Source organism: Gymnoscopelus braueri (genome assembly GCF_963280865.1).
Source record: "Gymnoscopelus braueri genome assembly, chromosome: 22".
Classification (NCBI taxonomy): domain Eukaryota; kingdom Metazoa; phylum Chordata; class Actinopteri; order Myctophiformes; family Myctophidae; genus Gymnoscopelus; species Gymnoscopelus braueri.
This window is the reverse complement of record NC_137624.1, coordinates 47,116,688-47,128,814: the sequence shown is the minus strand read 5'-3', so window position 1 is coordinate 47,128,814 and position 12,127 is coordinate 47,116,688. Positions and strand designations below refer to the sequence as shown.

The 12,127-nt window shown below is 43.5% G+C and overlaps 1 protein-coding gene across 1 annotated transcript in view; it reads right to left on the bottom strand.

Moving 5' to 3' along the window:
- LOC308077886 (kelch-like protein 23) overlaps window positions 1-12,127 on the bottom strand; it is a 28,211-nt gene that overhangs the window by 12,317 nt on the left and 3,767 nt on the right. The window contains exons 5-9 of the mRNA XM_080418863.1: window positions 8,075-8,218; window positions 7,496-7,643; window positions 5,673-5,816; window positions 2,957-3,085; window positions 1,952-2,125 (exon numbers count right to left, since the gene is read on the bottom strand). Of these exons, the coding sequence (XP_080274989.1) occupies window positions 1,952-2,125; window positions 2,957-3,085; window positions 5,673-5,816; window positions 7,496-7,643; window positions 8,075-8,218 (739 nt within the window). The remainder of the gene's footprint in view (window positions 1-1,951; window positions 2,126-2,956; window positions 3,086-5,672; window positions 5,817-7,495; window positions 7,644-8,074; window positions 8,219-12,127) is intronic.

Below are 12,127 nucleotides of genomic sequence, written 5' to 3'. Positions count from 1 at the left end.
AGAGTGCAATTACACCTCCCAACCGATAGGGTCACGTAGTTGAAAGCATGGAGAAAATACGGAGAAAATGGCCACCGATCGGATTAAAATGTTTTTTATTGGACAATACGGAAAATATGGGTACTTATGGGTTACCCGAATAGAATTGTAACATCCCTGGCCATGAGGTAAGCACTTTATATTTGAAATCTGAACGTTTGTGTAGATGTACAGGCTGTAAATGGAGAAAGTTCAAACACCAGGTGTAAGTTTATCGCTACATGCTAAGAAGCTAACGTAAGTTTGTCAGCATTAGTTTGGGCACTTTGGGGTCGGATTAGTGTTTTTGTTGGAACATTAAGCCGACACGCAACACCACGTTTAATGTTACGTTGTAAACAACCACCACCAAACCTTTTGTTAACTTATAACTCGATCTCTTTGTGGTGAACGCTTGTGTCTCTTCAAGTTGTTGTGTTTTTCCCACATTGCTTGCCTTCGGATAAAATCAAGCATTGTGTTTTGTTCTCCACATCGATGTAGCGAAAATGTGTCCATATCACCTCTTCTCTTTCTCCCGAGCCCCGTGCAAAGCATTTTACCGTTTTATTTTGTAAAGTTTCGCTCTGAAATCTGAATCCTCCTGCCATTCATTTGACGGTGGTGTGACTCTGTGTGTGTGTGCGTGCGCGGCTGCAACTTTAAAAGGGGGTGTGTGTGAGTGAGGAACAGCATGCCCTGCGCTGCGCATCAAAGGAGACAGGGAGTGACAAAATCATATAATAAATATATGATATAATATTTCGTCTCATCTTTGTTCGTGAACTAAAATGACCATAGATTTTAGTCCAGTCTTTATTTAGTGAACTACATTTTCGTCTCGTCTTTATTAGTCAACGAAATTGCATAATGATTTAGTCCCAGTTATTGTTTATTCATATGGGTGGTGGTCTCGTCTCGTCTTCGTCCTTTGAAAAATGTGCGTTGACGAACATATTTCGTTTCGTTTTCGTTAACGAAATCAACACTGCATGGAAGTAAAAATGAGATCCCCACATACACAAATCACAAATCATGATGACATATAGGAGACAGATAGAAATACACACTAGCCTACTGCTTCATGTCTCACTGTTTTCTCAGGGCACAACGCATGCAGTAACACTTTCATAGACCTGCCTGCTTATTTCTCTCTCAAAATTTGGCAACCCATTTTCAACTCTCAGCTTTTTAGAAGACAATGGAACCCCCCACTGTTTGGGGGAGAAAGTGTGAACTAGTCTGGAGTACAGAGGGGAGACAGTGGCCAATAGGATAGCCTGATTTGGGGATCAAAATGATCGTTTTTCAGGCATGGTGGAGGATAATGAAACCTCAGTCATGCGAGTGTTAAGTTGGACGGAAATTCCCGCCACGGACGAGTTTGGACGAGAATTTGTTTTCAGTAGTTTTCCACTAGATGGCGCTGTTACCTATCCTATGGATGATGCATTCACTGCCTGATGACAACAGACCCGGAAATGATGTCATTTAAAAAGATAAATGCTTGTTTACTTCCTGTTTATTTCCTGCAGTGAAATGGCCATATCTCTGCTAGATCTCCGTTCCTCCTGCTTTATGGCTAAACAAGCCTCATTGAAACGGCCATAGCTCTTGAATGGAGGATCGCGACGGGACTATTCTTTTTCCCCTCTACTACGAAAACCCTGTGCGTGTAATGAGCCGATCTCCGTGAGGACGGCGGTCAAGGATAATATTCCATGATTTTTCAAAGTTACAGTAAAATCGCCGTTTTCGCTGGCAAGATGACGGTAGACGGATTAATGAATTAATTAATTCTGTGGCAGTGAAAGAGTTAATCATCATGTCAGGGTTTATTTCTCAACAATGACCGCCTCACCGTCACTTATCTCTTGCTTAACAGTTAAAACTTTTACAAACTGTTTATAACTGTTATAACTGTCCTCCATACCTATATAATACAGGTATCCATCCAGTGCGACTACAGCAGGAGAGTCACAGTAACAGGACACGCCCACAGACGCCATGAACTGCCAGGTGTTGGTTTTTGGATCATATCGCTCCATCCTCGTCTGGCCCTCCCTGCCCCCCACTGCGAACAGACAGCCTTCCAGCATCACCAGACCTGTGGATTACATTATTATTATGATTATTATGATTATTATTATTATTATTACAACAGACAGCCTTCCAGCATCACCAGACCTGTGGATTACATTATTATTATGATTATTATGATTATTATTATTATTATTACAACAGACAGCCTTCCAGCATCACCAGACCTGTGGATTACATTATTATTATGATTATTGTCTCGGCCAGGCCGAAAGGCATGGCGAGAGAGTATGTTTTGCCTCCTGTCCGTCCGTCCGTGTGTCCGTCCGTCCTGTCCGTCCCTCCTGTCCGTGTGTTACCAGCTAATCTCCGGCACCGTTGGCCCGGCCGCTGCGAAACTGTGCAAAACACACTCCCTGGATGCCAATTCAGAACCTCTGCCCCAATTTTTTTTACATGGGCCTGTTGTAGCGCCACCAGCAGGCCGATTTGTGCAAAACCCATTTTTGGACATTACTCCTACAGATTTTATCCAAACATCACGCAAATCGGTACACAGTATCTCTATAGTCATGTGATCAAGACGCATCTGTCCGATATTTCATATTCCATCCTGATTGGCTAAGGTTTTTTTGAACAAAATGTCTCAAATCATGAACGCAGTTTGCGATTTCCGTGAAAATTTCACACGCACATTCCCATAGATTATGTTAATGAGCTTCATTCATAGATTATCTTAAATAGAGTATCTTAATGAGCTTCATTCATAGATTATCTTAAATAGAGTATCTTAATGAGCTTCATTCATAGATTATGTTAATGAGCTTCATTCATAGATTATGTTAATGAGCTTCATTCATAGATTATGTTAATGAGCTTCATTCATAGATTAATTTACCAAAATCACAGCGAGCTTCATTCATAGGACTCATCTCCAACCAGGAGTCGGTAGAAGGATCATATCTCCACATCTCTCTGCTGACTGATCCATCAGCCAGCTCTCCTCCAGCCAGGTACAGAGTAGAACCTGAAATATTACATTATATTAATAACAATACAATTATTAATAATAATAACATAATTAAACAAGAAAATGTGCTCCTCGGAGCACAAGTCTCCGCCAGTACTGTTCCTGATTAATCCTGTCTTACCTATTTATATTACATATTGTCACGTGTCACTTGACCAATGTTAGCTTGGCTTATGGAAGCTCACTTAAAAAAAAAACGCACGGACGGGTGATTTGGACTAGAAGATACTGTTCCAATCAAGACTGATTGATCCTGTCTTACCTCGCTTCAAAAACGTAAACGGCTTTTTGAAGTGACACACCTATTTATAGAATTGTATTTCGTCATGCATCCCTCTAGCCAATCAAAGGCATTGGTGTCAACATATTAACACGTATTAAGACTTCGGCCTTGTTGTGGGATCAATTCAACTCTAGTCCTCTTCTGTGTTACTGTTGTAGATGAGTATGCTTTCTTAGCTTTGGCCTTCTGCACCTTTGCTTGACCAATGTTAGGTGTTCTCAGAGGGACACACACACGCACGGACGGGTGATTTGGACTAGAAGATACTGTTCCAATCAAGACTGATTGATCCTGTCTTACCTCGCTTCTAAAACGTAAACGGCTTTTTGAAGTGACACACCTATGTGTGGCACATCCACGTGTGGAAGTCCTCTTCTACGTTACAATTGTAGATGAGTATGCTTTCTTAGCTTTGGCCTTCTGCGCCTTTGCTTGACCAATGTTAGGTGTTCTCAGAGGGAAACACACACGCACAGACGGGTGACTTGGACTTACTGAAGGTACTGTTCCAATCAAGTCTGATTGATCCTGTTTTACCTCACTTCAAAAAGTAGGGGCTTTTTGAAGTGACACACCTATTTATAGAATTTTATTTCGTCACGCGTCCCTCTAGCCAATCAGAGGCATTGGTGTCAACATATTGACACGTGTCACGTGGAGCTTGCCCAATGTTAGCTTGGCTAACAATGTTTGCTCACACAAAGCGAAAACATATTCTCCACCTTCGGCGGAGACAACAAATACAGTGTAGAGGCTGTGTGTGGTGGAAGAATTACGATTATGTTAATTAGATACATTAATTAGAGCCTGTGGTAGGCTGTGGTAGCCTCTGGTAGCCTGTGGTAGGCTGTGGTATAGTGGTAGGCTGTGGTATAGTGGTAGGCTGTGGTATAGTGATAGGCTGTGGTATAGTGGTAGGCTGTGGTATAGTGGTAGGCTGTGGTATAGTGGTAGGCTGTGGTATAGTGGTAGGCTGTGGTATAGTGGTAGGCTGTGGTATAGTGGTAGGCTGTGGTATAATGGTAGGCTGTGGTATAGTGGTAGGCTGTGGTATAGTGGTAGGCTGTGGTATAGTGGTATAGTGGTAGGCTGTGGTATAGTGGTAGGCTGTGGTAGGCTGTGGTATAGTGGTAGGCTGTGGTAGGCTGTGGTATAGTGGTAGGCTGTGGTATAGTGGTAGGCTGTGGTATAGTGGTATAGTGGTAGGCTGTGGTATAGTGGTATAGTGGTAGGCTGTGGTATAGTGGTAGGCTGTGGTAGGCTGTGGTATAGTGGTAGGCTGTGGTAGGCTGTGGTATAGTGGTAGGCTGTGGTATAGTGGTAGGCTGTGGTATAGTGGTAGGCTGTGGTATAGTGGTAGGCTGTGGTATAGTGGTAGGCTGTGGTATAGTGGTAGGCTGTGGTAGGCTGTGGTATAGTGGTAGGCTGTGGTATAGTGGTAGGCTGTGGTATAGTGGTAGGCTGTGGTATAGTGGTAGGCTGTGGTATAGTGGTAGGCTGTGGTATAGTGGTAGGCTGTGGTAGGCTGTGGTATAGTGGTAGGCTGTGGTAGGCTGTGGTATAGTGGTAGGCTGTGGTAGGCTGTGGTATAGTGGTAGGCTGTGGTAGGCTGTGGTATAGTGGTAGGCTGTGGTAGGCTGTGGTATAGTGGTAGGCTGTGGTATAGTGGTAGGCTGTGGTATAGTGGTAGGCTGTGGTAGGCTGTGGTATAGTGGTAGGCTGTGGTATAGTGGTAGGCTGTGGTAGGCTGTGGTATAGTGGTAGGCTGTGGTATAGTGGTAGGCTGTGGTATAGTGGTAGGCTGTGGTAGGCTGTGGTATAGTGGTAGGCTGTGGTATAGTGGTAGGCTGTGGTAGGCTGTGGTATAGTGGTAGGCTGTGGTATAGTGTTAGTGCTTATTTTAATCTCTGGGACTTGGCAACCCATAACCTTGCCATACTTAGCTTTTGACGCCAACTGACGCCACTAACCTTTCTCTACAAAATATGTATAAACATACCATGTTATTGTGCATTCAATACTAAGCTATTAAATTAATGTTATGTTTAAGGACAAATTGACATTTTTGAAAAAAAGAAAAGAAAATGATTTTTTAAAGTTTTTTTTAAAACAAAAATATTTTTTTAATCAAACAACAATTGTGCGGACTCCCTGCAGTACCTCCGCGGACCCCCTAGGGGTCGCGGACCCCCTGTTGAAGACCTCTGCATTAAAGGGTAACAGACAGACATTAAAGGGTAACAGACATTAAAGGGTAACAGACAGACATTAAAGGGCAACAGACATTTAAGGGTAAAGTACCTGACACCACCAGACAGTGTCTGCGTACAGAGAAGGGCAAACATGCCAGGGTTTTCCACTGGTTGGTTGTCGGTTCAAAACTCTCCACACTGTGCAGCATCTCCTTGTCCTCCTGACCCCCCACCGCCACGATCACCTCAGTCACTGGAACATTAACACCACATTAACAGACCATTAACACACACATTAACATACCATTAACACACATTAACATAACATTAACACCACATTAACATACCATTAACACCACATTAACATACCATTAACACCACATTAACTCATTCAGTGCCACTGGACGTCTAAGACATCCAATGAAAGAAATGGAAAAAAATGTTCAGAACCCAAGATATCATGATTTGAAAATATTCTGCTCCATTCACTCTTTGTTTAACTTCTTACTGAAAAAGGCTGTATCTCGGCTCCAAAGCACTTTTTTTTTACAATGAATTTTGGCTGTGGCACTCAGAGACAAACTGCCATAAATAAGCCGGGCACTGAATGAGTTTTAACATACCATTAACACCACATTAACATACCATTAACACCACATTAACATACCATTAACACCACATTAACATACTGAATACCACCGCCACAATCACATCAGTCACTGGACCATTCAATACACACCAATACACTGGAACATTAACATACATTAACTCTTTGACTGCCAGAGTATTTTCATAAAGTACTCCCCCAGTGCCAGCGATTTTCGTGTTTTTTTTGTTTGTTATTTTGTTATTTAATTTTCATATAGTAAGTCTAGCTGCGGTTTTGAACACATACGATGGTTCCACCAGCAGAGAGCAGCAAATAGACACTTTCATCAGCTCGCTGACTCGCTGCCCCCCCCCCCAACAGAGTCAAACAGTCAAATACGTCAAACCGGATGTGACGTGTTCTCAGATTCTCCGATCGGACAAATTTACGATGTGATACACGACGGCGATGACTGTTCGTCACCCAGACTATAGATTATAGAAGTGGACCTCTCCGTTCGTTTTTTATACCGTGTGAAAAACCTATTCTGGCCGAAAATGACAGAGGGAAAAAATGAAAACCGGAAACGGAATCTGCGTCATGAAACCGGATGCAGGTGTGGGTGAAGTAAGTGGAACTCGAAACCTAGAAGGAAAAATAATCAGAATAGCGCGATCAGAGATTAAACAATGAACGCGCGTCCAACGCGTCTAACGCGTCGACGGCCAACTGGACAAACTAGCAATTGACGCGTTAATCGAGTCAACCGCAGTCAAAGAGTTAACATACCTAAAGATCTAAAGACGACCCACAATACTGTGTTCGGCCACTGTATGTAACTCTATGGTAAGTGGCGCTGTTGCTCAATGTCCTCTCAGAATATGGGATCTAAAAACGTTGCCATGTTTAGTGAGAGAAATAAGTAACCATATGGGATCTAAAAACGTTGCCATGTTTAGTGAGAGAAACAAGCAACCTGGTATAATATGACTGTATCATATCTTGTTTTTATTCATTTGGGCATCTGTACTTAACATACTGACATGATTGCAACATCACCCACGGCTGTATTAAGTGTGACTGATTAGCAGACCCTGATGAAGACCTTCTAGGCCGATACACGTTGGTCATAATTTGTTGCCTTGTTCAAAATAAATCCTATATATTTTTGTGTGCCTTGGAATTATTTTCTTTGCAAGTCTGTAGTTCACACCATTTGTGAGTAATTCTTATTAGAATATAAACATATTACAGATGAATTCTATAATAATTAATTTGCAGGGTACATGTGTGAAGCAGGGTACTGAAGCAGGGTTCATGTGTGAAGCAGGGTACCAGGGTACCTGTGGAGGTCCGTGGTCGAGGTCTGTGGTCCTTGGCCTCAGAGATGAGCCTCTGACAGCCCAGGGATTGTTTCACCACATCCACGCACTCTATGACATCATGGAGGTAGGAGGGGCTTATGAGAGGCAGACGGATGTGTTCTAGTACCTTCGACAACAGACAAGACACTCATTATTTACTGTCTGGATAATATTAAACATTGCTTTCAAATCTCTGCATCTGCCTCAAGACAAAGGTGAGGTGAGTCAAGATGAGTCATCATATACTGTATACATATTTCACCATTTAATACTGTAATTTTTGTATCCTATATGTTTAGGTTGTGTAAACATGACCGTTATTCATGTTTTATTATTCCAGCCTGAAGCAAGCTGCTCCTGGAACTGTATTTGATATTTTAATCTTCAGAACGGACACACCAGACCATTTAGTGTGGTAGGACACTTATTTAACCACAACATGGCTGACCTTTTCAAAGCTGTGGCTGCGGGTAGGACACTTATTTAACCACAACATGGCTGACCTTTTCAAAGCTGTGGCTGCGGGTAGGACACTTATTTAACCACAACATGGCTGACCTTTTCAAAGCTGTGGCTGCGGGTAGGACACTTATTTAACCACAACATGGCTGCCTCAAACACCATCTCCTCCTTGGACACATTAAGATCATCGTCAGAAAGGATCTCTGTCAGTTTGTCCACAGACAGAGACAGGAGCTCTTCCTACAAAACAAATACAACAGACTAGTTGTTAGATGACAACCTTTGTTCCATTACATTACATTACAGTCATTTAGCTTTATCCAAAGCGACTTACAATAAGTGTATTCAACATAGGTAGGGAACGAAAACTACTAATCACCAGAAGTCTTAGTAAGTAACCTTTTCTCCTCTGAAGTGTTCACTGGTGACACTATATACATACTGTATGAAGTGTTCACTGGTGACACTGTGTGTGTGTGTGTGTGTGTGTGTGTGTGTGTGTGTGTGTGTGTGTGTGTGTGTGTGGGTGTGTGTGTGTGTGTGTGTGTGTGTGTGTGTCACACACACACACACACACACACACACACACACACACCTGTAAGTTGTCCTTTGTGCAGGTAGCTACAGTATGAAGCTTTACTATGAGATACAGTACATGTTGGTCGCTCTGCCAGGTCGACTGTCATATAACTGGAATAATAGATGTACCAAGGACTGACCTCTAATGACACTTAGATAGTTATTGTACTGGTTGCTCTGTGGACACTGTCACTTTTCTTTGCATTGTACTGATTGTACTGGTTGCACGGTTGGACAACGACACTTTTTGTGTTTGTGAGTAGGCCTACACTGTTACTTAATGTTGTTGTTTCTGCATAGTGCAGGATAGCAGTGGAAAGCAATGTTAACACCTATACATCTATGCGGACAATGTCCACATTTACCTTCCCCTCACTGTTGATGCTAATGACTCATTTCAGCTGTTACTCAACTGCTTATATGAAGGCAAAACCTGGGTGGGAACTTTTTAAACCTAAATGAAAGCAAAAGTGAAATCATATATATTTTTTTACCATGATACTGTCCCAACCACCAACATCCTCGGTACCCTGAACTCCAACATCTGCTCATCTGTCAGAAATCTTGGAGTTACTCTCGACAGCAACTTCACACTAAACAAACACATTAGCGCTGTCGTCAAAAGCAGTTTCTTTCAATTAAGAATAAGTAAAAGCCTACCTCACTCCTAAACAACTTGAAATGTCTATCCATGCCTTCATATCCTGTAGGCTTGATAACTGCAACTCTCTCTACACAGGTATTGAGCCGGGGCTTGATCAACCCCGGCTGGGTCACCTGGGTGGGGGATACTTTCCTCTGAGCTTCAAAACGATAGTAGTGTTTGTTTAGCTCACCAGGGAGTGACAGGGATAATGCATTCTCTTTGGAGGTGGGGGGTTTGAAATCGGTGATCATTTTCAGACCCTGCCATAGATCTCTGCTCTTGTTTGATCTAAAATGGCCTTCCACCTCCTTTGCATATTCCCCTTTTGCGGTGTTCAGTGTTTTGCGAAGAGCATAGTGTTTTCTTTTTCTCCTCCTCATCTCCAGATCTGAATGCAATGTCTCTCTGCTCTATGGCCACACGCACAGTTCTGTTTAACCATAGCTTGTCATTTGGATAGACTTTGATGGTCTTTGTGGGGACTACATCATCATCTATGCATTTCTTAATCACAGACAGTGCAGTGTCAGCATATTCATCAATGTTTCCCTCGACTGCCTCTCTAAAGACTGGTCAGTCCATTGACTCAAAACAGTCCAGTAGAACAAAGTCAGACTCTTCTGACCAGCGCTGGACTGTTTTAATCACTGGTGGCGTCTGTTTGATCTTCTGTCTATAGGCAGGCATGAGAAACACAGATGAATGGTCAAATTTACCAAAAGCTGGGCGCACTAGTGATGTGTGCATGTTTAATAGATGTGTAGCAGTGGTCTAATGTTTTGTCAAGCCGGGTTTTCACTGTAACATGCTGGTACAAGGCTCAAGGATGCCTGGTTGAAGTCACCCAGTACCACCAGCGAAGCGAGAGGATGACTATTTTCATCTTCGCTTATGGCCCTGTGCAACTCTTTACACGCAAGCTCAGTGTTCGCTCTAGGGTGGATGTACACGGCGAATAGAATTACAGCTGAAAATTCCCTCGGCAATAAATAAGGTCTACAGAGCAGAGCAAGACATTCTAGATCTGGAGAGCTAAACAACTCAAGCTCATGAACAGAGTTCTGATTACACCAGCTGTCATTAATCATAAAACACACTCCTCCACCTTTTGACTTTTCTGTTATTCCATTGTCTCTGTCCATTCGGAACGTGGAAAACCCAACTGGTGATGTTACATACTGTGTGGAGTGGCTTTAGGTGCGTTTCCGTTAAGCAGATCACGCTGCATGGCTGAGTCTATTTGTTGTACCTGATCCTAGTCCATTTTATTATCCAGGGAGTTGACGTTGGATAAAAGAATGCTGGGAAGAGGTGTTTGGTAGACAACACTGAAGTGTCTGTCTGTCTGTCAGTCTGTCTACCTGCTGGTAGACAACACTGAAGTGTCTACCTGTCTGTCTGTCTGCCTGCCTGTCTACCTGTCTGTCTGTCAGTCTGTCTGTCTGCTGGTAGACAACGCTGAAGTGTCTACCTGTCAGTCTGTCTGTCTGTCTGTAGACAACACTGAAGTGTCTACCTGTCTGTCTGTCTGTCTGTCTGTCTGCCTGCCTGTCTACCTGTCAGTCTGTCTGTCTGTCTGTAGACAACACTGAAGTGTCTGTCTGTCTGTCTGTCTGTCTGTCTGTCTGTCTGTCTGTCTGTCTGTCTGTCTGTCTGCCTGCCTGTCTACCTGTCAGTCTGTTTATCTGTCTGTAGACAACACTGAAGTGTCTGTCTGTCTGTCTGTCGGTCTGTCTGTCTGTCTGTCGACAACACTGAAGTGTCTGTCTGTCTGTCTGTCTGTCTGTCTGTCTACCTGCTGGTAGACAACACTGAAGTGTCTACCTGTCTGTCTGTCTGTCTGCCTGCCTGTCTACCTGTCAGTCTGTCTATCTGTCTGTAGACAACACTGAAGTGTCTGTCTGTCTGTCTGTCTGTCTGTCGACAACACTGAAGTGTCTGTCTGTCTATCTACCTGCTGGTAGACAACGCTGAAGTGTCTGTCTGTCTGTCTGTCTGTCTGTCGACAACACTGAAGTGTCTGTCTGTCTATCTACCTGCTGGTAGACAACACTGAAGTGTCTGTCTGTCTGTCTGTCTGTCTGTCGACAACACTGAAGTGTCTGTCTGTCTATCTACCTGCTGGTAGACAACGCTGAAGTGTCTGTCTGTCTGTCTGTCTGTCTGTCGACAACACTGAAGTGTCTGTCTGTCTATCTACCTGCTGGTAGACAACGCTGAAGTGTCTGTCTGTCTGTCTGTCTGTCTGTCTGTCGACAACACTGAAGTGTCTGTCTGTCTATCTACCTGCTGGTAGACAACGCTGAAGTGTCTGTCTGTCTGTCTGTCTGTCTGTCTGTCGACAACACTGAAGTGTCTGTCTGTCTATCTACCTGCTGGTAGACAACACTGAAGTGTCTGTCTGTCTGTCTGTCTGTCTGTCGACAACACTGAAGTGTCTGTCTGTCTATCTACCTGCTGGTAGACAACGCTGAAGTGTCTGTCTGTCTGTCTGTCTGTCTGTCTACCTACCTGTCTGTAGACAGCACTGAAGTGTATGCCTGTCTGTCTGTCTGTCTGTCTGTCTGTCTGTCTGTCTGTCTACCTGTCTGTAGACAGCACTGAAGTGTTCCAGAATGTACTCCTTGCTGTGTTTCTCCAACATGGAACAGGAGTGAGCCTGTCTACCTGTCAGTCTGTCTATCTGTCTGTAGACAACACTGAAGTGTCTGTCTGTCTGTCTGTCTGTCTGTCGACAACACTGAAGTGTCTGTCTGTCTATCTACCTGCTGGTAGACAACGCTGAAGTGTCTGTCTGTCTGTCTGTCTGTCTGTCTGTCTACCTGTCTGTAGACAACACTGAAGTGTCTGTCTGTCTGTCAGTCTGTCTACCTGCTGGTAGACAACACTGAAGTGTCTACCTGTCTGTCTGTCTGCCTGCCTGT